A 25,414-nucleotide genomic window follows, 5' to 3' on the forward strand; every position below is an offset into this window, starting at 1 on the left:
AAGAGAGACAAAACAGAAGTTACCCAGGTAGACCAGGGCGTCCAATTGTTCTTTGGTGAGGTGGATGTTGTACTCTGGGCCTCTCGTTTGACCTGTTGACTTCAGCAAATGGTCAATTTCGTCACGCACCATTGCAACTGCTTCCGGGTGCTGCACCAGATAGTACAGGGCCCAGAAGGTAGCCGGAATCGTGTTTCCCACAGAGGCCCACATGAAGGCGAAATGATGTGCTGGGAGAAAATAAGTGAAAAGGAAGATTAATGGCGTTTATTACACTGATTAGATTTGCAGTGTGCTAATTAAAAGATGTTAGGACACAGACCCAGCCAAGGATCAGTGAATGCTAATGAGGACCAATAGGCTTCTGAAGTCTAATTTTCTGCTTAATGAGAATAGTTTAAAAATGTAATGTCGGAGCTTGGGGGAAGGGGGCGAGAATAGATAATAAAGGGAGTAAATGCAGCTCAGTTATAATCTTTCTCATTATCACCATTAAGAATCTTGTTTTACCACCTCAGCAAAAAAAAAATCAATTATCATAGAGGGTTGTTTGAGACTAAAACATTTTAGCATTAGTCAATTAGAAAAGGCATAAAATGCTTCAAGGTCGCAATTTCGCGGTTTTATTTCAAAGGACTATAGTAAATTATTATGTTTTAGACAAGTAACTATTCATAAGTTTCTTACCTGCTTTGTCATAGTCCCGGAGCTGTTCGTATTTGTCAAGAACGCTGCTTCTGAACTGCACCACTTCAGATACTGCCAACCTCTTGGACATTATATCAGGAAAGAATGTTTGTATAAGGGCCTCTCGAGTCTTCTTGGTAGCTCCTAGCAACGCAATCGGAATATTTGTGAAAAGATAGGGGAACATGGCATCAAACTTCGAGAATTTGTCTCTGAGTTCACTAATAACTTTGTGGCCATCGGCAGCAGGTTCCTTTCCATAGAGTGTCATGAAACTGGCTTCGAACATCACAGAGCAGCAGAACTCGTATAATTTTCCTGTTTGCCAATCTGTTGCCTGTGAGAATTTCCATTTGAATATGTGCTGGAGATTTCCCATCATGCTGTCTGTAAGTTCCTGCAGTCCGTCACCTTGCAGGATTTTGTAGGCTTTGTGCATACTATCATTAAGCTGCGGAAACTTTGCTTCGGAAGGATGTGGGTAGTCAAAGGTTCGGGAGGCCATTAGGCTAGCAAATTCAGTGAAATCGAGCTGCTTGCCATGCTTCGTCACATACTGGTACTGGCAAGGATCCATTATGAAAGTCATGTATTTACCTGAAAAGCAGACATGAAACAAAGCGGTTATAAATATGCCAGGCAAATTATGGCGCTATGGCACAAAAGACAGCGTTAGTTCTTTTGGGTCTACCAATGAAAAGATCTGCAATTCAGTTTGAGACCCTTGCACGCCATGAAGGCAGACCAAGAATATGAAGACATAAAGACAATGAGGCCTGCTCCTGTGATAGATAAGGTCGGACTAGCCTATGGAGTATTTAGGCAGTGCCCAATGGGGTGGTATGAAAAGCCAGTGTTTGGGCCTTTTTTGGCCTTTTTTATTTTCTTGCAGTCTAGTTTTTACTGTTATGTACTTGATATAGCCAAATCCATTCGTTCCCACATACCTTACAAACAGCGGCAGATCCTCTGCAATGGCGGAGGAGCGTCACTCCACTGGCTCAAAGCCAGCAGTTAAAAAATAAAACAATATTTTATTATAATTTTATTTCTCAGCTGCTGCCTGAGCCAGCATGTGCTGGGGGGGGGGGAAGGCCATGGGAGAGGCGAGGTTTAGTGGAGTAGTGGTGTGCACTTAAGTGCTCAAGTCAGTATTGGCCAGACATTTTAGGTTTCTCCAAACCAGCTATATTGCACAGCCGCGTCAGAGAAATAGCACAGACTTCCTGTGCCTGAGGAAGCAGTAAACCAGACTGATCAGGACAATCCTCCCGCTACTCTCATGCTTGGTAGTAGCATGAGATCAGCACAGGGATTGCACAGGGAGTCTCTGATGCTGTTCCACGGACTGCTGGGACCAGGAAGCAGAGGTGAGCAAGGTGGTCAGCAGCACCAGGTAGTGTTTTATATTTCTTATATTATTAACCTCTCTGCCCCTGTACCGCCCTAGTGCCCTGTTCACTAGCCCCATCGCTTTTAATTTGTGTCGGCCGTCACTGCTTACAAAACACATCTATACCATTTCTTTACAAGTCCAAAAGGGGCCCAATTTGGAAATGTGATTGCTAACCGGGGACCACTTTTATTTTGGTACCAGTCCGACACTGGTGATAGAGACAAGAGATGGAGCAAGAGATGGAGCAAATAGAAACATAAACTATTGATGGGGAGTTCAATGCTGTTATGGAGAGGGAAGTATAGAGTGACAGAAAATGTGTAGTAAAAATGGTAGTGTAGAGGACCCATGAATGGTGAGGCGTGACACTAAAAGATGGGCGTTTTTTAATGAGTCTAAACTGATATTAGAGAACAATCAAAATTCAAGGCAGAATTGGAGAGGTGTACAATGGAATATTTGTACTAAGGGATTCAGTTAATTAGATGAAAATATTCTGTCGAAATCCTGATTACAAAAACGTGAAGGGCAAAAACTCTATTTGTCAAATGTCCTCTGTGATAAAAATATTAATTAGAAATGAAGTGACGAGGGGGACTTGAACAGAAGGTAGAGCAAAGCAGAATGTGAACTCTAAGGATTGGGGCAAGACATAGGCAGTCTTCTTTCAGCATCAGAGCGTAGAAAAGGAACCTACAGTGCTATGTACTGTTCTGTAATGGTGTGCACATATTTGCTAGAATATAAAGAGGTAATACGTCAAAAGTCGTCTTTCTTCTCAGTACTGAAACAGAAAAGACATTGAGAAACACTATCCTGCATGATAGCGGAGGAAGAGTATTCTGGCACCCAACACCAGACAGAATTGTGCTTTGGTGCCCTGTGCATACTGACATGCTATAGCTACGGAAAGATTCAGAGGCAGGACAAAGGGTAGGAGGATAGTTCATCATTACCTCAGACAAATGTCAGTGATGGTTTAATTATTGATACCATCATCATATTCAAAGAGATCCATGTAGTACATGAAAAAATTGCATACATATTGAGTTGTACCGAATTACTAAACATTCCATAAATCCTGACAGTGAAGCCCATGAAACAAAAAGCATACTTGTCATTTTTGCATTCATTTGTCATTCAGATGTTTCAATAATATTTTGAAGTTTGTACAGCAAATGATTAGTGCCCTTCTGAATATTAGGTTAAAACTCTGAAACCTTTAATGTGAAACTACACTCTGTAAAGAAACATAATTTGCACATGCTGGACCTGCCCCTCTCTGCTGAGTCACCCCAATGTTTTGCCTTCACCCCTCCTGCTTTCTGAACCTGTTTTTGTTGGCTTTCAGGACTCAGTGCACTTTACCACTGATAACCAGTGCTAAAGTGCTTGTGCCTTCTCCTTTAAACATTGTAAACATGTCTTACAACCCATTGGCACATTTAGTTTACTTATAAATCCCTAATAAAGTGGTTCTACGATCGCAAGGGCCCACATCACTTATTGCGCCACCCAGCTGAGTAGCCCTTTAAAAACGTTTCCGAGAACTACCACTGCATCTTGGGTGTGCAGTATTAAACTGCCATTTTGACCTACCAAAATAAACCTTTTGCCATCCTTAAACCTCGCTTTTTAATAAATATAAGTTGTTCCTAGGGTAGGCCGTAAACAGCCCATAGGGTAGGGTACAGTGTATTTAAAAGTTTTTTTTTTTTACATGTCCTGGTAGCAAAAACGTCCTAAATTTGCTTTTCACTACTGTGAGGCCTTCCTCTCCCATATGATAACATTGGGTTACTTTATTACCTTTAATAAGTGAAAATGTTATGGTAGGAGCAAATAACTGTCATCTTTGGTGTCTGAGGAATTGTAACCTAAAACCCTCTTTAATGATGAAGTCCGATTTTAAGGCAAAAATCTGAAAATGCCACCTTTAGGAAACTGCTCTTTACTTGTCCAAACCATTTAGTGCCTGCACCCTGTTCCTGGGTCACCAGACTTGGAGTAGTTGGTTGTTGGCCCCTGTGCATTCCCCTCAGACAGCCACACAATAGAGGGTCTAGGTGTTGGCAAGATGGCCAACCTGATTTGATGAGCGGGTGGAGCTGTCCCCTGCAACGGTGCTGGGTTATCAGATAGGCAAAGTAGGCATCAGCCTTTGAGCCCCACTCTTTTAATGGGCCCGCCACAACGGATCAAAATAATATTGATTTGATCTTGAAAGAAAATTACAATCATGCTTTCTTAAATTGTTTCCAAAAGAAAGGAAAAAATGAAGCAACTCAAAGAAACGAAAACTGTACATCAAAGACTTTATAGAGAAAATACTACATTAATGTAATGTTCCCAGTAACAACTTAAAGTACATAAACCAAAGACATCAGATTCACATAGCAGTTTGTCTCTTAAAAGCTCATCTTCTGTCAGCTGCCAGTTTGTAAAAAGAATTGGTGCAAACTATGTACGTGTAATGTTTAGTTTTGTGTAATAAAATTGGTCTATTAAGACTGTTGGTTGGTAAAATGAAAAACATATTAGGAGATCATTTGTGAGGGGGGCCCAAAACTTTTGACTGCCTTGGGGCCTCCACAGGGTTTGATCTGGCACTGCCCTGTCACACTTACACTTCAAGGACACTGTCTCGGCTCACACACAAAAGATTTCACACTAGCGTATTCTGCCTGCAGACAGAAAAGGGCAGGGAGGCAGGAAATTCCAGACACATCTGCAGAGGGAAGAGTACAGAAATGTCTTCAACGTCAAAGTGGGCACCAGGTATAAAAGAGGGACTTCGGCCCCACTCTTCAGTATACTCTTGGACCTGTGTATACCAAAAAAGGTCTGCCCTGCTACCAGACAACTACACTGCTGTAGAGGCTTGCTCTGCCTTCTGAGAAGGAAGACTGGACCTCCACCCTTCATCCCAGCCCTAGGTGGCTCCAAGGGTCTGCTGACTGGCCTCCTTTTTCTGAGCTACAGGGACACAACAAGCTCCAGAGGCTTCTCTGCAACTGCCCAGCTGACCTGCTGTACTAGGCCTGCCTGGACCTGCAGCTGGACCTGCCTGAGCCCTCCTGTGCTCTGCTGCCGTGAGTTCCTGATCTCCATGAAGTGCCCCTCAGATTCTGGACCCTTGGTGTGGCATCAGTTGGGCTCCTTGTAGAAGAAAAGGTGAAATCCTGAAGTTTTCGTGGCAATATTTGCCAGCCGTGCCGACAGCCAATGCGAACCTCTGGTGAAACCGGCTCTTTGTAGTACAGCGACTGCCAACGACGACCGTCAAAGCATGATTTGCACTTTGTGTTACAGTATAGACGGACTGCAATGACTGCAAATCTCCAGCAACGATTATCAGTGACACTCTCCTTACTATTTGCGTGTTCCACCACTGCAAATGGAACACTTCACTCTGGACTTTAAAAGATAACTTTTTTAGCAGGACTAACCTGGTCCCTGTACCTGTCCTGCGCTCCATTGTGGTTGGTATGAATTTGTGACTTTCACCCAGTCTTGAACTACCAGAAAACCGCAAGTGGCGATTTGTGCTATTAGGCTCTATACTTTCCTTTACGTCTTTGAAAATGCATACCTCCAGTTCTATTAATTAAATTTGTGTTGTTTTGGTGTCAAATATAGCATTGTTTTACTCTATTTTTCTGGTATTTTTCTTGTGTTGTGTTTTCACTTTATTGTTGTTTAAGTGCTGCAAAAATACTGTACACATTGCCTTCAAGCAAGCCTGACTGCATTTGTGTCAAGCTACCATAGGCCTAAGCACATGTTAATTTAGTGAATTTTTGTGGTTCACCCTTACAAGGACAGTGGTTTTGCTTGAGAAGTGCTCACACTCCCTCAAGCAACAACCCAATTACTCACAGCACAGCTCAATGAGGGTAAATGACCCACTTTCAAATGACTGTAAAACTGCATGGGGAATGCAGTACATCAAAGAATTGGAGAGCATAATTTCTAAAGTGATGACAGTCACCTGACAAGTGTTGAGATCAGCAGGTAGCAACTTCAAATTGGAGAACGTCGACTGTGCCTAGTATCCTTCCAAGGGCAATAAAAGGAGTACTATTACATTGGTAAATAATAATATATGTTATGTCAGCCATTTAGAATGATGACACTGCATTTTAAGTGGCTTTTATTGTCATCATTATTATTAAACAATTAATTTGACTTCTTTTGTGATATATGGAATGAGAAGATACTTAAACTGAAAGGTGAGCTGTGTAAGTTTTTTTCTGATCTTTGTGGTAGGATAAATCCTCTACCATATATTTGCTGCCATATTTTAAAAGAAGGATTATACGAGAACTGGGTGAAATGTAAGTTACTCCGGCGTAGCGTTTAATTTTAGAAATTTCATGTTATGGTTGTTAAGCAAAACCCCCAAATTGCACCATTATGCTACATTGCGTAACTACGTCACCATTTGCAGAAAAATTATAACAGGGGAACACAGGAACAACATGAACAACAAGAACGCCGGCAGTTGTTCTTTCCGCACTTTTTGTTTGAAGCGGGAAATGCGTCTCCCATCAGAAACTGAAGCGAGGACGCATTTCACCCTAAAATAAAGAGCCAAATGATCGAATTTCATTTTCTGTAATCAAAAGTATTTTTCCCCGAAATCTCGAATAATGACGCGAAAACAAATTATGCAATTTTCGCACACCCCTAGATTACATTAAAAAAAGGGTTCACGTTAAAAGTACTGAGACCAAAAGTTTGAATGTGAAGACCTACAGTCAGTTTATTTTTATTTTTTACTGTTCTTTAAAACAGCGGTGAATCCTTCAGACAACAGAAGCCACGGCACTTCTTCCCTGACACATAACAGAACACAAGCCATTTGCTCCTACAACTACACCAACCGTGAAGGGTGGATAGGTAAAGCGGCGGGAGTAAGAATTTGCTATACGTGAATTTCTTACACAATTCAAACAAGGTATTTCCCCCAAAAGATGGAAATGTGATAATTTAAAAACCCTACCTGTATGAACCGGACCCTTAGTACTTGCACGCCCGCACAAGTACAGTTGAAAGAGTTTGAACGATCGTCTGTGTCTGCTAGAAAATTAAAGCCAGAAGAACTACAACTTTTATTCTTAACCCCGTGACAGTGTTTGCACACCTCTTATTATTGTACCTGGTAGGCATTAGCTATTTTTGTTCTGGGAAAAAAAAATTCGTACAAGGTGCAAGCAAAGCCACACTCAAAATATATTTATGTTAAACAAAATGTCTTTAAACGAACGAGCCCCTGCTAATATTTCAAATGTCACGTTTTGCTTGCTTCGCTTTAAATACCTTCTAAGTCATCTTCCTATGTTGGCAATTTTCTCAGTTCCTCACAAATTGAGTCACCACAGCAGTGAACGAGTCAGTCCTAATCCCTGGGGCGCAACACTGTCAACATTATGCAGTAACTGTAGAATGGGATGCTGATAACTTTATTACTGGGGAATAGCACAGTCTTGTAACCAATTTTTAAACAAGCATTTGCAATGCAATGTGTCTCGCATTTGCTCGACTCAGAGCTATTAGCGTTGTAAAGTCCTAACCACACTTTTATTGCCACATAAAATGAAAAGTAATACAATTTCACATAAGCGACCCGATTTAAAGGCCATGCCATGAGCGTGAAGGAGTACACCAAATGAAACAGAAGTTCGCTCGCAGTCAAACGTATAGGCAAATGTGCAGCGAGATCGTGCTGCATAGGAAATAAAAAGAAAAGGTAGTCCAGAAACTGTCCTGAAAACATGGAGCCTTGTATGTTTTCAGTAGCAGGCCAGTGTGCTCGAGGAGGGCTAAACGCCATAAAAGGCATGACGTATGCATGCCTTTCACAATTAAAATCAAGCGATTTTTAAAAGGCAAGACAACGAACCAATGAAACTGATGGGTGTGCAGTGGGTGTGGTTAAAAACCCACAGAGACTGCACCAGGCTAGAACGCTTGCACACTCAACCCTAAAAATATACACAGTGGGCTTTCACTTAGTCTAGAGTAGTACTTACCTCTCTGTATCAGAAGTATGGTGTATTATTCCACCTTCTGAGGGCTGCTTGTATTGAAATTCACTAGGGACTATTTTACATTTCAAAAGTGCACTGAATCATCACACATTAAGGGCCACATGTACTAACATTCAGAATTGCAACCTGCAAATTGCGAGTCAGAGCGACTCGCAATTTGCGAATCGCAATTCTGAATGTTGGGTGGTGTCCCTGACACCATGTGCGATTCGCAAGGGGGTCTCAATATGCCCAACTCATGAATAATCATGAGGTGAGTCTCAATTTACGGACAGCAGACCACCATGTCTGTGACTGTTTTTTAATAAAGCAGGTTTTTTTTTGTAATGCAGCCCGTTTTCCTTAAAGGAAAACGAGATGCATTACAAAAACGAAAAATGAAAAAAAAATTACAGTGCCACTAATGAGATCCACAAAATCCCCAGAACCTATGCATCTAAACCTCCATATTTCCATGTTCATACCTAATCTAAATTGCTAAATTTTTTATTGGTGAAAGATCTACTGATGTAGGATGATATCCTTGTTGCATAGTTTATATTTTACTAGGGAATATTTTTCCACGTGGAGAAAACCATCACCTAAACTTCTATAAATCATGGTCCTGTTTGGTGTTTTTCTCTGCCATTTTACTTTCATGCACCAGCAATTTTTGGCATTAAGTGTAGATATGCAAGTTAGGTGTGGACATGCAAATGGGAAGGTTTGCGAATGCCCACACAATTACAAATTTACTTGGATTTTCTGCCCTCCCAGTGTCCATGCACTTTCCCACCTTGGGACAATATGTATAACCATTCATATCCCTAAAATGTGTTAGTGTGGAGAATCCATTATAGTAGACTATTTCCTGAGATTGAAAGTGAAATTTGCAGATGCAAAGATCCTCAAATTCCTATTCTGTGAATCAGGATTTGTTAATTATACCCCAAATTCTGTTTTGCACCCCAACATTTGACTTAGGTATAGAAATACTTATGTGTTTTGGGCCCAAAGATGTCTTCTGGATTACCATAATATGGCTGACATATATTAGACCCTCAAAAAATGGCCCCAGAAAATGCTGAGCACGAACAAGTAAAGGGAAACAACCACAGCTTTCTTTAAAAAACAGTGGAAAAGCCAATTGGTCTCACCTACCAAATGTATTGACTTTGTCACTGTTTTTTAGCCATGACATACACCAGCACGGCTGAAACTTACAAAAACAAGTTTTGACACAGCACTTTTATACTGCTGGCAGGAGGGAGGATGGAGAGGGAAACAAGTACTATGGCACGGTCAGCGTTGTCCATCTCATAGCTCTTATGACTTCTGTAATGGCGAGGGGAATAACACAGACAACAGTGGAAATGAAGAGTCAGTGCTTCAAAGACAATGGAAATAATGGGGGCAAGTGAGGACGAAGCAAGCTACAGTGGAAAATGAACTAAGGGATGGAAGATTAGGGCAAGCCAACATGGACAAAGAACGAAGGGAGGGAGGTTGGGGGCGAGCCAACACAGATAACAAACTGATAGAGGCAGGGAGGGAAGGTTATGCCAGGCAACCATTGACAGCAAATGGAAGGAGAAAGGGGGGCAGGGTAGGGGCAAGCCAAAACAGACAATGAACAGAGGAAGAGTGTGGATGTGGGGGCAAGCCAACACAGACAAGAAAGGGACAAAGGGTGGGGACAAGCCAACATGGAAAACAGAAGGAAGGTGGAGACAAGCAGATAGACATGGGAAGAACACAGAGGGGGGAGAAGTACCTGAAGGAGCCAGCTGAAGTAGACACACTCCAGTAGAGTACTTAAATCCATAGAAAAAAGTTGGGCATAAAAAAATGAGCAGTGGAAGGACACAAGCAATGCACCCATGCTCAAGGTGTGTAACAAACACACAATGAGGAAGGAAGCCTATGGCAGCTGACCAATAAATTCAAATTTCAAATTAAAATGGATTATCAGTGTTCATAGTTAATAAAAACCATTACACCTGCAAGACTAATTCTGATGAATAAAAACATTTACACATGTATGTTAAAACAATACAAATAGTATACTTTAAAATAAACCATCTTTTCTTGACCCAGAATTAAATTGATTTGTGGCTATTCACTAATTATCTATGACCGGTACCAGGAACTGGCTTTTGTGGGGTTTCATGTGATACAGAGTTTGCCAAAGTGTCTGTGCTCCATCTCTCACCCATGATTTTTCTCATAATGAGTCTTTAATTCCTTTATGTCAGTGCCTGAACAGCTCAAAATAACAAGTGGGTCCCTGCTTGTGCCCCGGGGCACTAAGTAGTGCATGCTGTTACCGAACACAGAAAAGTTATGAAAGGCACATCGGAAGATCTCCAGCAGGATAATTATCAGCGCGCTGAGCCCACTGCACTTGGGCAGCTCTGTAACTTTAAAGCGAGGGTGTAGATCTTGTTAGGTTTTATTTTGTTTTCCCATAATTGCATGAGATGCTTAAAAGAAGTTCCTTCAAAGCGGATAAACACAGTACTTTGCCAATGGGCGCTGATTAGAGAAACACACACGAAAGACAGGAAATAAAACACCTACAACCAATAGAAATGTGGAAAAGTAAAATGACAAGTACAAGGACCAATAAGAAGTGAAGGGGGATGTAAATCCCTTTTAAGATATATTTAATACAATATATTTCACAAGCACAGCGCAAGAGCTGTGCAGGCAAACCCTAAAAAACGGTGCAGCTAACCAATAAGAAGCAGGCAAATAAGAGTGACAATGATGTCAATCAATGGTAATAAATTGGTAGTCTCTAAGCCCACTGACAGCAAATTAAAGATTTCGATGAGACACTGCATGCGCTGTCTAAACAAATCCTCAGTGTTGTCTTGGAAGTATTTAATGTAAGCTAATGCTATTTGTATGAATATGCTGCATGCGCTCTTCCACTGTTATAAATAATTATATGTTATGAATTATGATATATTTGAAAATATTTTGGCGATATTGAAAGTGGGTTAAACTGTACAATAAATCATAGCAAGACAAGACTGGATCAAATGGTAGCACTGGAGGATGGATACAGTAGCTTGCAGCTGTGATTCATGCAAAACACTAGACAGTTAGTCAGTACAGGGCACAATTTGTGATGTTGTTGGCATCTTATAAACATTTTTAACATTAATAGGACTGCAGAAAATGAAGGTGAATTTTCAAGTTCAACCATTAGATCATTAATTTCAGATGTCATTACTTTTCAGTTCTCTATGCTGCTGCAAGTGGGTCATTACAAGATACAGGTGAGGTTTGAATTCAAGTTAACACCCCTGCACCCCTTAATATTTAATTATATATTAGTTTCATTTCTTATTCGCTTTATGATTCCACCTCTGTACACACTGCACTTCACCACTTCATGTATTGCACAATAGGCTTTTCATCTTTAGACACCAATTTGTAAAACATCCTGCTCTCAGATACTTCATAAACATTATGACGTATTCTGCAATTGTTATAAGTGAAAACATCCATGAGCCATTGAGGACAATTATCACTGGTTGGCATTCTGTTAAATGTATCTAAAAAATGGAAATAGTCATTATGTAAATATTTACCGAAAATATTTTCATCACATATATATAGAGTGCCAAAGTGAATCAAATTGTTTAATGTTTTCTATATTTTAATTCACACTATTCCTAAGTATGTCAGATGTTCTGATGCTTTGACACTAGAAAGAGATGTGCTAAACAACAGATCTGGTTAGTCAAAATATAGTATGATGATACCAAAGACCCACATGCCGTAGTTTAGATTCACAATGAGCTAACACCTTTGTGGACACATTTTTCTTCCTTTGCAGGAATCAAATGCGCGACGAGCTCGATGGACCTTTAGACCCAGAAAGATATGTGGAGAACCATCAACAATTACTTCAACACCACCCCGATAATTTAGACACCATGACCAATGTGGCTATGGAAGGAAAACTCCAATCAGGAACATACTTCAAAGCTTTATTACAAACACAAGCTCAAAGTTATGTAGACAATGTGCAAAAGCAAGTAATAGAGATACATAATCACCAATGGTTGCTAAAGGTAATGAAATAAATTCAGACATACTAACATCAATAAAAATAACCATTCAAGAAGAATTATACAGAATGTCAATAGAAATATCTGAGACACGGAAATCACACGATGCTCAGATTTCACAACCATTTAGTCAATTCTAATGCAGTTAAGTCAATAATCTTTGGCTGGGCATAGGTCAACCCTACAGCTAACCAAACTTGGGTAATACATGCGTGAGGAGAGACTCATTCGGGCAAAATAGAAAAATGCAAATAGGAAAAAATAGTTTGAAAAAAAGAAACGACTCAGGCTACAGGACACTAACTAAAAAGTAAAAATAAAATAAGCATGAGCATAGTGGTGTTTCTAATCTAAAAGGGCATTTCATGGGGCAATGGCAAAAGGCAGAGGAGAAGACACCTCTCCAAGGGATACAGCATTTAGGGAATCTTCATCAGCAAGGCATCTACAAGCATCAGGAAAGTGTCTAAGACCAAGACAGGGCTGCTCTGCTCTGCTCTGCACTGTGCAGTTTTAATAACCAACCCAATATTAATCCACATGAAACATTCTGATTTGTCCAAGGTATCAGTTCATTTTATGTTGAAGGGGCATCATTCAATTAGAAATGATCCCCAGACTTCAGGTTGCAACAGTTTGACATATTTCTACATCTATCATGGGAACATTTCTGACATTTGTTTCTAAGTCTGTCATGGGAACATCTCCTTTCTGTGTGACTCCAAACAGGTTGAAACATTTGTATACTATCTCAGTACTTGTTCCTGTACTACAAAACGTTCAAGGCCAAATGGGTACAGTTCGTCTACAGTTAAACAATAGACTTTTTACAAGTGGTACTTTGCTCTCCTGGGTATTAAATCTGAAAGAACACTTCAAGTTAGGAAAAATGATTCATCACTTTTATTGACTGCAAAATGAAAGCTCTGTAGGCCTCAGTTATGCTAAAACAAAAAAAAACATAAAATGCAATAGATTTACTACTTGTCAATAAAACAAATATAATTTGCAAATATATAAATTAATCATTAATAAAATCAGGATAAGTAAAACATTTCATTTTAAATGGAAAAGCTTTATTATTGCATTACATTAAGTGTAGCAGAGAAGTGCTTTTTTCTCATTTGCACACAATTTCAAAGTTATTAATCCTTCATTAAGCACAAGAAAATCTAACTTTGTTTCTATATTGGCTATTAGTTAGGAGTATAAACTACATATTAACATCAGCTTTAACCTTCTAGCATGTCATTTAAGCAAAAAGGCACCTATGCCAAATTATGAAATACAAGTAAATTGCACATTTAAAATGTGTGTCATTGCAGCTTTCTAGGTTGGTTTTTCTCTCATTTATGTTCATAAACTGAGACTTGTCACAGTCAAATGGCTTTAGTGACATGAGGGGCAGAGCTAAATTTTAAGCTCTATCACCTTACAACCTAATTAAGGTTTGCTCCAGTGCTGTAGGGAATCTCTAATCTATGAGTCATAATAGACCTGATGAAATCACCAGATGGCTGGGCCAATGTAACAAGCAATCCCTACTTAGAAGTGAGTCATTAACTACTACTAGTCATATTTAGGCCTAGGCTGTCAGTACAAATGTCAACCAGATAATTTGCTTCCAATATACTTAGACTTGGAATTGGATTTGCACCCTTCAACACTGGCTTTTTTGACCATCCTTTTTCAGCCAATAGAATTAGTCTTTGTCAATCAAATTTTGCTCAGCCCCATGGAGTAGTTTTCTCTCATGTGATGCTATAGGCTGTCAGGGTGTATCTTTCCACTTCAAATGCAGTGCCTGTATTGAACTTCATGAGCGACTACTTTACTGCTATAAGTCACTCTATCTGCTCAGCTGTCTATCCTGTTTTTCACCCTTTTTTGAATGTCTAACTATTTCTTTCACCTCTGACACTCCATCTTGTTCCTCCATTCTGTCCCACCCTCTTTCATTGTGTGGTCCTTGCTCCCCCCCAGCCTGGGACTTCTCTCTTTGACCCCTACCTTCTTTCCCTTTTTCCCTTTTTATGCCCTGCCTATCACCCTTACATTGTTCCCTACCACCACACGGATCCCTGGGTAACAAGATAGTCTTCATTACTATCCTTTTTCATAGAAGCTAAAGAAGAACTATAAAGACTACCTTGCCATCCTACCTTTACTTGGTATTGAATCAAAAACAGTACTTCATAGAAGGCAAAGAAGCCTTCAATACAGGCATCCTTTAATTCCACAGTCTACCTTTAATGTGCTTATGGTGTATGCTTGAAGCAACAAAGCTATGGAAGAAATACTTGAATTAATCTCAGCCACTAGCAGCCACTCTTGGCCACATTCCAGACCATTCTTTCATACAACCATCCCACTCTGCACAGAAACCAGTCATATGCACTTCAGTCTTGGTCAAGCTCCAATAGGAAAAGTCAATCTCCAAATGTTAGGCCAGGTCCCGTCCAAATAGGAACACAAACAACACCAGATAGGTTTCAGTTTTTGTAGGCCTCATCAGTGATGTATAGAGAAAGAAGTACATACATACTTTTCACAAGCAAAATTGAAAGTTCTTAAGAATTCTTATACATAAATGTCAAAATAGGAAATTGAAGGCTATTGCTAAAACAAACTTGATATCACGGAGGAACTCAAGTAAAGAGAAAGTCCTTTGCAGCAGTTGAAATTTAAAGAAGAAAGTCAGCAGCTCATGTTCAAAATTCCAAGCGAAGAAGGCAGCTTTTTAAAAATCTTTTTTGCACTACAGATGCAAATTAGGTGTGCAACAAAAGGATTTTTCATTTCTAAATTTTACATAACATGATTAATCCTGCAGGCTAAGTGAGATTTTAGAGTCATGTAGCCAGATCACAAAACAGTTCATGTTTCTTTTTGTATGCTATTGTTTTTCACTTGATATATGGCAACAAACCCTGTTACATTTCTGTGAGAAGGTGCCTCTTTAGACATGGTTAGCAAACTACCATTGTAAGTGCATGACAAGGTGTACCCAAAAGTTGCAAACTCGTCATGGCACTCACCATGAGTGCCATGTCCACTAAAACTGCATGCAATATGGGTAAGTCAACCCTAAGGCAGGGTGCACTACAATGCATGTGAGGGCATATGTGCATGGGCCTATGCCTCTATTGTGTCTTTGCTAATTCTTAAACATAGTAAGTGTACAGGGAAGCCATAGCAAATGCGTGTACTGGACACTGATCACTACGAGTTCCCCAGCTACATAGTGGCCTCTCGGAACCCTGGGTTGCTTGGTATCAAACAACTCAACATAACAAATCCACACTGATGCCAGTGTGGGGGATTTATTATAAAATGTACCCAGAGGGCACCTTAGAGGTGCCCCCAGCAAAACCTAACAGCCCTGACATCGTTGCTAACTGGTCTCAACCAGCCTGCCACCACCAGACATGATACTGGACTCCTGGGATGAGAGCCTTTGCTCTCAGGAGCCAGAAGAAAAAAATCTTTCTTGGGTGGAGGTGTCACAACTCCTCCCACAGGCAGGCACCCTGCACCAGCAGTCAGCTTCAAAGGCTTTGCCACCTTTAAAATCTGACCCCCGCCTCTGCTGCTAGCAGCGGAAGGCAGCCCAACAGTTCTACTGCCAATTTAGGTGGGAAAACCGACTGGAAACGTAGCAAGAATAGGAGGAGTGTCCACCCTCTGCCTGTACCACCCCTCAGGTGTGCCAGGCGAGGTGACCAATCCATTTAATTTTCCTCCATTTTGGATGGTAGGAAAAGTAGCCAATCTGGGTCAGGGATATGCCCCCTTCTCACAGGAAGTGGTCACTTAGTGTGGGTGTAGCCACCCTAAGGTAGGTGGCCCATTGGCCACAACCAGTTCCTTCCCCTAATGCCCCCTAAATGCAGTATTTCAATGGCATCCCCTGACCAAGATTTCAGATTCGATGGACACAAGAAGACCAGGAACAAAGAAAACCGAAGGCACGAGAACTGAAGTCCTGCTACACAAAGGAAAAGGCGCCAAACCCTGCCTGCTGCACCAAGGACTCGACCATCACTGCTGAGGTGTCACCTGGAAACTTGAAGGACTCTACAAAACCCCGGAGCACCTTCAGATGTCTCAGAATTGTCAAGAACCTCCCTCAGAGTGAAGGTATCATTCTCCTGCACCCTGCAGGTAAGGAACCCATGAAGTCCGGTTTACTAACCTGCTGCTGACCAACGACCCAGACCCAGAAGCCAAGCCAAAAACTGAACAACAGCTCCAGAGGACACGACCTGCCACTGTGCCAGGTTTGGTGGCACTAGCACTTCCTAGGGATGTGGCGTGCCAGTACCCAGGTACCGGACCCCCAACACTGGTCACACTGAAGCAGAGTCCTCTTTGGACTCCCAAAAGCACAGGAGCAAGCACCAGTTGAGGGACTTCAGGCCACAGAAAATCCACCTCCTAAGTGGCCTGTTGACCTGTAATCCACACATTCACAGGTGCTTTCCCCTTACTGAGAGGACTCCAAGACGCACAATGCCTGGTTGACCTATCTGTGCTGCATCTGGTCTCACTGGCCCCCACACCAATGAACCAGCTGTGCCCTCATAGTACCCAAGCCCTTGCAACTTCCCCCATCAAAGGGGATCCGGCGGACATACCCCTAAGTCCCTCTGTGCAGGATGTTTCCAAGTGGCCCCCTACCCTATTTGTGTGCCATTTCCAAGACCTTCAGTCACTGCTCCCGTTTGAATTGGGAACCGCAGAAACTTTTCTGGCTTGACAATGGATCTCTCTAAGACCTTCACCTAAAAAGAGAAGGTGTCACTTGTGAGAACATTGCCTGATTTTATATGCATTTTCAAAGTTTTTCCCATTCATAGCTAAACAAGTACTTACTAAAGAATGATGATCCTAATCTTAAAAATCTAAAGTATTTTTGTAAATTGGTCTTTTCTGAGTGTGTGTCCTCATTTATTGATACTGTGAGTACAACAAATGCATGCTTAGCACATCTCCTGGATTAGCCTAACTGCTCGCCCACACTACCACAAAGACAGAGCGTTAAACCTTTTACCTCTGGATACTAACGTGGGGTTGCTTGGACTATCTGCACAGTGTATGTCATTTTCATACACTATGTAGAGAGCCACACTCCTACAATTTCCAGCTGAAAACCACACTTTGCCTTTAATTTTCAGTGACAAGCAACCATTTACCACTGTCTAAGGTAGTAAAATAGCACAGATCCAGCTCTTCAACTATTTAAGATAGCAGTCAACCCAAACCTCTGGAAGAGACTGTCTTAACGTAACATACCCTGTGCTAATTTGTTATTAATATTTCCTTTCAGCAATGTGAAATCTTCCAGAATAGCAAATTTACTCTCATTGTAGGTTTAGGTTTAGAGTTAGGAAAAGGGACATGCTAAGAGGTGTAACCATAAAGAATGCTAGAGACGTACACAAACGTACAATTATGAGTAGTCACAAAAATTTTTCTCATTATTTCCGTCTTAAATACATTTAAAAATGTGCTCCCTAACGAGTGTCACCTTTTTTTCATGGTAAGAGCAGGATGAAAAACAGCAAAATTTCATGGATCTTTATACGGAAGGGCTTCCCCACAATTTCTTTGTAAAGAATACAGATGAAATCATAAATGCGCAATTGCTCGTCTCTGCTATCAGTAGCCAGATTTTATGTGGCATGGCCATGCACTTGGCTTAGTATAAGGAAAGAAGAATATTCGTTGAAATTTACGATTGGTATTTTTGAAAATTCAATGAAAGATAGAAATCAACTTAAACCATAGGAGAACCCCCATAACAGCAAATCAGCAACGTATTAAAAAACTTAATCGGTTCCCAAGAATATTTTGTAACTGTTTTTGTTTTCTTTTTTGAAAAATCAGGTTTATTTTATTTTTCTCTCATCAAAGTTTATGTTTTTCCAATTCACAAACTGACAGGCTTTATTCACAGTTTTCATTTCTGATCACGGTGGCTCATCTATCTGCATTTCGTACTATTTCCTAAAACCCCATCAGAACAAAATACACACTTTGAGACTGATTTGAAGAAAGGTTTATGAGCACGAGCACGAGTACCACAGGAGCATTCTTTTACGTACACCTATGTGCCGTTGTGTATCAACCTTGAAAATCTCAACTCCCTTAGTAAAAGTGCAAAGAGGTAACATTCCTTTGCATTTGTACTCATTTTATAGGAATAGTCCCGGAATGTTCCCATTTTAAATGTTTTGGGGAAAATGCACAAAGGCATTTAAGAGTATGTGAAAGAGTACTGCAGTACTTTATGTCCTCACAAATGCTTTTGTGACTGGGCCACTATATATCTAAAATGTCTGATGTATGTGCCCTAGAGAGGAAAATCATCTTAATCTAACTGATTCTCACTCATCACTCATTTTCAAAAATACATTTACTGACCTACCATCAAAATAGATTCTTTAAAAAATACTGAATCTTGAAAAATATTACGTGCACGCTATATAATCACATTAGTACAATACATTCATATTTTTCAAACATGCATTCTGCAGCAGACTAACAAAGAGAAAAATGCCTCTGAGGATTGTTTTTGTGCTGGAAGTGCACCTTCCTGCACAAAAACAATCCTGCCTACAATGGAGGCACCCTTATACCACGGGCAAGGGTGCCTGCGTTGGTGCAAGGCAGCACATTCTGTGACAGCATAAGGAGAGGAGAGGAATGTGCCATATAATGTTAAATATGGCACATTCCTGCCTTGTCTCTTTCACACAGCGCATTAAGGTATCTTGCAGTGTTGTGTTGCATAAACATATGATAAATCTGGCCCCAAGTGTTTTAAAGTGTGTATGCATGAAGTAGATATGATCATAGAAGTCTGGTTAATGAACAATATCCTTATAAAGTTAATAGATAGAGGCATGATAAACTAAAAAAGAAATAACTATTGATAATCAAAAAGCAATGGTTCCCCAAAAATAGAACCTAAGATTCAGAAAGGCCCATCCACCTTTATCTAATGAAAGCTGTAGAAATTAAATTGCACCATGTGGTGTTTGTACTGACAAATACATTTATTACATGTATTCTCTCCTTAAATACAGAGCAGGCATAAAGATATTGCTCTAAAGCATTACAAGAGTTGGGGAAGTAGAATAATTTCTAGGATTACATCATCCTAGAAGACAGAGTGATAACCTATTACATTTTTCCAAGTGGTCCTTTGACTTACATATAAGGAGTTCATAATTTAGAGCAATTATCAAAACTACACAAGCTGATATTTGAAAGGCCTGATACGAAGCTAATTCAACATACCATGAGGTGGATTTGCCCTTATAAATTTGATCTGAGTCTTAGTTATTTTTCATTTATATCCAGAATTATAACCAATTTGTCATGTCTCATCTTCTTTTGTCTTAATAACTTGTGCAGAATTTGGTGAAAAAATTGATCTGCCAACCGCATAGATGACGCCACGAATGACAGCTGAGTTCAAGGTCAGTGGTTGAAGTAAAGTTGAAACCTTGTGATGTCTCAAAAGGGTTTTAAATGGAGGGCAAATAGCTGGGGGGAAAGTGAGCACCCCTGAAGAGTGTGACTGGTAATCGGGACCACCTCTGAGGTTTCCCCCTTATATATCACTGTGGCAGACGATCTAGAGTAGGATATCTATATATCGACCAGGTCTCATGGTCCAAAGCCACAAGAGACCATGTTGAATGCCTTCTCCGCATCCAACAAGATCATCCCAGTTGATACACTCAAGACCTGAGCAGCATCAAAAACTGAGTTCACTAAGTTTTTTTGGGCAGTAGTATTGCGCTCAGGGACAAAACAATGCTGCCTCAGATTGACCCAGTATGCAAGCCTTCGTGCAAATCGATTAGCTCCCAGTAAGGAATAGATCCCTGAGTCACAGTTGATGAGTGATGGAAGATATGAAAGGCATAGTCTTGAATCCTTGCCTTTTTAAGAAATTCTGTAATGAATGTCCGTGGTGCTGGTAAACCTGATTCAAGCAATGAAGTATTGAAAAGAGATGTTGTACAAGAATCTCAATGAATATTTTACAGAGTTTTTCTGGAATAGCTTCAAGTTCAGCACCCTTACCATCTGGAATAGACAAAATTGCTTTCTTGACTTCTTGTAAGATAAACAAGGGATCTAGTATGTTACCTTCGGGTGTGGTAATTATATCTATAAAATTATTGATTCAAGATACTGATTAATACTTGTCTGCAAAGGAGTTATAGCCTCTTCATAAAGATCAGTATATGTGCAAAAACACATTTGATATGCCAGAAACCACCTGACCCTGTGAGTCCAATATCGCTTTTATCTAATTCCGATGCTCTCTTTCCATTATCTGTAGCAATAGCATGCGCCCCATATTCTCACTGTTCTTAAAATGCTTCAAAGAGGTATCACATATTATTTTGACTGCCTTGTCCCATATCACTTCATGAAGTTCAGTGCTGAAGAGGCATAATTTCAGAATATTTCAATCGCATAAGATCCCATAATTGCTTTCTGGCACTAACCCATTACCCATGCTTATCCTATCATACTTTTGTACATTGTCATAATTTAGAACGTATTAAGATGGCTACACCTCTAGTTCAAACCAACAAGTGCTGAGAAACCCACCAAATGGTAGCCCAATGACCATAATGAATTGACCTCTGTTTTTAATAAGTGAGTTTCCTGTATACATAATATTTCTGCACTCATGTATAGTAATTCTGTTGTACTCACATGTATGTTACACAGCTTCCTGAGTCTATTGATATGTCAACATGTCAATTCCTTTTTTCTCTGTTCACGCATTCCTTATTATTTATCTGTACAAAGTCTCAATGTAAATGCGTTTTCATTTTTCTCTTTTTCTTCCCGATTTATCCAGTCTCATCCCCGTTTACCCTCCCTCCGTCATCCCTGCACCAAATATGCTACAACTAGCTTTCATATAACAGCTGTTCAGAACGGAAGTCCAGGTCAGTTCTGAACCTTCCCTTGCCCTAATAATTTGTGCTAAAATCAAATGAAAGGAGAAAAGAAAAGAAAAAGAAATGCAGAGTGACTTGGACTTGGAAAGAGTGTAGTCCAATCTTGAGCAGGTATATGAAAATGCCACTTTTTGTATGACCAGTCTCACTTTTCTGGACTGATGCTCCTACAATGTCGACCCTACACACAGTACTACTAATCACAGTGTCATCTTAAGAATGTTTAGGGTCCTAGTGCAAGATATATTTTGGGGTCCCTTGTTGGAATGAAATTAGGATTTTGCTAATTCAAGCATAACTAATGCCAAATAGTATTGAATTATACATTAACTTTTACACAAAAACAGCTGAAAGTCTTTCATGGGCCCATAAGTTCCTAACAAATGACACATGGCAGTGAAATTCAGAAGTAAAGATAGGTAGAAGTCCTGATAAACAGAGTGGGAGAAAGATCACTGTACAAGGGGGTGCTGGACAATTGCCCACTTTGCCCATGCATTAAAACAGCTTTGCCTAATCAGACTCAAGTACATGTGCCCTGTCCCCTACAACATGTTGAAATTGGCTACACTCCTGATTGGCATATTTAACTTACCTAAACGTCCTTAGTATATTGTTCAAAAGTGTACCCATGTCTGTAAGTTAAATATCACTAGTGGACTGCAGCACATATTGCACTACCACTAACATGACCATGCAAAACATATCTCCTGGCCTGCCCCTGCAGCCTAGGCAGGCAGCGTTAAAACTGCCAGTCTGACTTAGCAAAATAACCTTTTGCCAGGCCTAAACCTAACTGCTTAATACTTATAAATCACCCCTAAAGTAGGCCTTATATGCGATAGGGAAGTGGGCATGATATTTAAAAATAGGACGTGTGTACTTATATTTTACATCCACAGGCAGTAAAGAACTCCAGAGTCATTTTCCATTGTAGTAAGGATAGATTTCCATTAGGAAACCACTGGGTTACATTGTAACACCTAATAATACATATGTTCAATATGGACATAGCTAAAAACATTATTCAATGTCTAATTGTAATGGTAAATTAAATCCAGCTTAATAGTCTTGGATTTTAGAATACTCTTTAGAAAATTACACTTTTAGAAAGTTGTCAACTTCTTGCCTGAGCCAACTGTGCCTTTCTGTCACTATTCAGTGCCATCTGACTGTTGATGGCTCCCCTGTGATGAAATGTGTATTGCACCCAGACAGTGGAGAAAGGACTTGGATGTGGGGAGATGTTTTACTCCCTGACAAGATGGCTATCTGGGCTGTGCCTAGGAACATAATTAACTTCAAATGGTGCCTACTTTGTCAAAGGCAGATGTAGCTCATACCTGCACATGCCTCCTCTAGTGTCCTGCTAGGCAGCCAGGCACCAACAGCAATGGGAACATTACCAGTTTTGAGTACCACAAGGGAGGGTTTGCTTATTATCATAGCCACATCTCTGGGTTGGCACAGGGAGCTATGTTCAGGGAAAGAAAGGTTGTGCCATCCTGGTCCATCTGGGTTTCAGGTAGAGAGGGACACTGTGGAATAGCTTGCAATTAAACACACAGAAAGTGCTGTAAAAGTGGGTAGTGTCGCTCCTGAGGACTTATATCCCATTGCTTAGGGAGTGCCCAGGCGTTCGTCCTTCCACCCCCCAAAGGGGGTGGAAGGGGGCACTAGGCATAATTGGCCTCTGTACCTATGAAAGACAGAATAGGGACTGCACCTGCTGTTGTGATCAGTGGGAAGTCCTTCAATGGATGGACCTGCTGCCACCTGTATGCAGGACTGAGAAGTGAACTCCAAAGGTCAGTTAGCTGTCTTCCTGTCAAGTTTCACAAACAAAAAAGCTGTAGGAAGTCCACTTTCCTGAAGCATCTAGGTGACCAATTCAGACTCGATCTGCTGGTGGCTTCTATTGCAGTGAGTCCGGACCCTTAAGTGGTGCCCCGGAGATCCTGGGGTCCTTGGATGGAGTGCACTCCTCCTGCCTAATCATACAAGCTTTGACTTAGAAGCTTTTTCAAGGATTTTCACCTGGAGAACCAAGAGAAGAAGGGGCCCAACCTGCCAATGGTACATTGCAGTCTTGCCAAAGATTCAGGTTGCTCCTGCTGCCTGAAGCTTTTCAGCAACAGCAAACCCATTCCAGCAGTATTTTGCGGAAAAGATATCTGGCCTTGTGGAGCCCGGTTCAGCAACAGCTTGCAGCCTTGTCCCGCAGGAGGAATCTGAGCTCCAAAAAAGTGACTAAGTCTAACGGTAGAGGTCTTCTCCAGGCACAGGAGCCAAAGGTTTTTGTCCAACGAGGGGCCTTCCTTTAGACCCGCCAAAATATTGACAGCTCCACCAGGACTTTGTCAGGTGGCTATTTGGACTAGTGGAACCCATTGCGGCCGCAGCATTCTGCTTTGTCCTGCTGAGGATTTTTGACCTCCATTTCAAGTCAGAAGGTAAAACGTTTGACTGGGAGGAACCTGGTCTCTGTATTTAACCAGTAATTCATCATAGCTGGCCTTAAACCTTACCCTTTTCCCTGTTTAGTGCTACCAGTGGCCTGCAGTTGGCACGTAACACTTTCTTGGTGCTATTTTTATTTTAAACTTTAAACGTTCATATCGCCTGTTGCCATTACTGAATTTTTGTCATTTTGGTGCCATGTTGTTCTTTAAAATATTTATATTTTTATAAATTGGAGCAGTATTTTTATTATATTGTGTTTTTGACTTTTTCACTGTCTTGGTACCTTTAAATGCTTTACACCTTCACTCACTTCACTGTCCCTGGCTAGAGGAGTGCCATTATCACTTTTGGTGGACTACCATCCACTCCAACTAATAGTCCACTTTCTTACAGCAGACAAATGTATACATTAGTGCTGGGCCTTTTCCAGGCGAGCACTACTCCCCTAACTACACCACTCCTTTGTTGATAGAATAACATTTTAAGCAGTAATTATATACATGTATATTGCCAGTGGAATTGCTCTTAAACCATTGATTTAGAGGCTGTTTGGTTAGAGATTGACTAGAGATTGAATTGTACAAAAATATGTGCAGCGTCTACAAATTACAAGTCTATGGTTTCCTATAAATAACCGTGTGCACCAATCTTGTGAAATGGATTGTTCAATTACTAGAGCAGCCAATCTCTAGTTAACTGTGGGTCTGCGGTAATATGAGCAAACAAAAAGGTGAGATTGCCCCATTTGCCTGGGTTATTAGCAGTGCTTTAAACACAAATTTAGAAGTGCTGGTACTCACTGTCTAGAGCACCACTTTGCTCCTGAAAAGTGGCAGTACTCTCTAATTAAATGTATTAAAGCAGTGCTGAGAAGTACATCTACTGTTAGAGAAGACATTACCTGCCCATTTAATAGCACTGATTATTAGAAAGTGCCATCAGATACAGCTGTTGGATAACAATAATATTGCCAATGTTAATTATATACTCGAGGGTGCTGATCACTTTGACTTTCCAAATACATGCTCCACTCTCCAAGGTTATGATCATGTCTTATTTTATTTTCCAAATCTTTAATCATCCAAACAAAATCCTTGGTACAGTCAATCAATCAATCAATCAAAATACTCTCGTTGGTTACCAGATCCATCAAAATATACATTAAAATAACAAGATAAAATATAAAAAATCTATCAATGTAAATATAAAAATATACAATTATAAAATACAGTACTTTTTACATTAATCACAACATAAGAATTTGCAGCAAGGAGTCTGAAAGTAGCACAAAACAAAAATAAGTGTTACGTCCACTGCATATGTAAATTAGTCCACATGGAATGTTGATAACGAATCTGACAAACAGATCCATATAAAGTGTGAAGTTCATAAGGTGCAGAAATGTCGAGAAATCGGCATAACCCAGACAGGGTGGGCAATATAGCACCATGTCGTGCTTGTTACATTAATCATAATGTAGAACTTCGGTGCAAAGTAATGACAGTGTTGCATGAAACAGAAGTAAGTGTTAACATTCACTGTGCATGTGCAGAGTGACCCACATAAAATTTAGATGCAAATCTGAACGACTAATTAAAAACTATTGGATGGCAAATCCAGCTAATGTGCAAAATTCGTAAGTTACCAGAAGATCAACATGCCCCAATTGTCCAAATGAAGTAGACAGTATAGCACTACATGATACAGAAATTAATAAATACTGGTACTTATCAAATTTTGATAAAACTTGTTTTG

At 40.4% G+C, this 25,414-nt stretch overlaps 1 protein-coding gene across 1 annotated transcript in view; it reads right to left on the minus strand.

The window, feature by feature from the left end:
• Nucleotides 1-25,414, minus strand: part of CYP7B1 (cytochrome P450 family 7 subfamily B member 1) — an 808,916-nt gene that overhangs the window by 214,811 nt on the left and 568,691 nt on the right. Inside the window, exons 3-4 of the mRNA XM_069220257.1 lie at nucleotides 688-1,284; nucleotides 24-230 (exon numbers count right to left, since the gene is read on the minus strand). Of these exons, the coding sequence (XP_069076358.1) occupies nucleotides 24-230; nucleotides 688-1,284 (804 nt within the window). The remainder of the gene's footprint in view (nucleotides 1-23; nucleotides 231-687; nucleotides 1,285-25,414) is intronic.

Source organism: Pleurodeles waltl, chromosome 2_2 (assembly GCF_031143425.1).
Source record: "Pleurodeles waltl isolate 20211129_DDA chromosome 2_2, aPleWal1.hap1.20221129, whole genome shotgun sequence".
NCBI classification, from domain to species: domain Eukaryota; kingdom Metazoa; phylum Chordata; class Amphibia; order Caudata; family Salamandridae; genus Pleurodeles; species Pleurodeles waltl.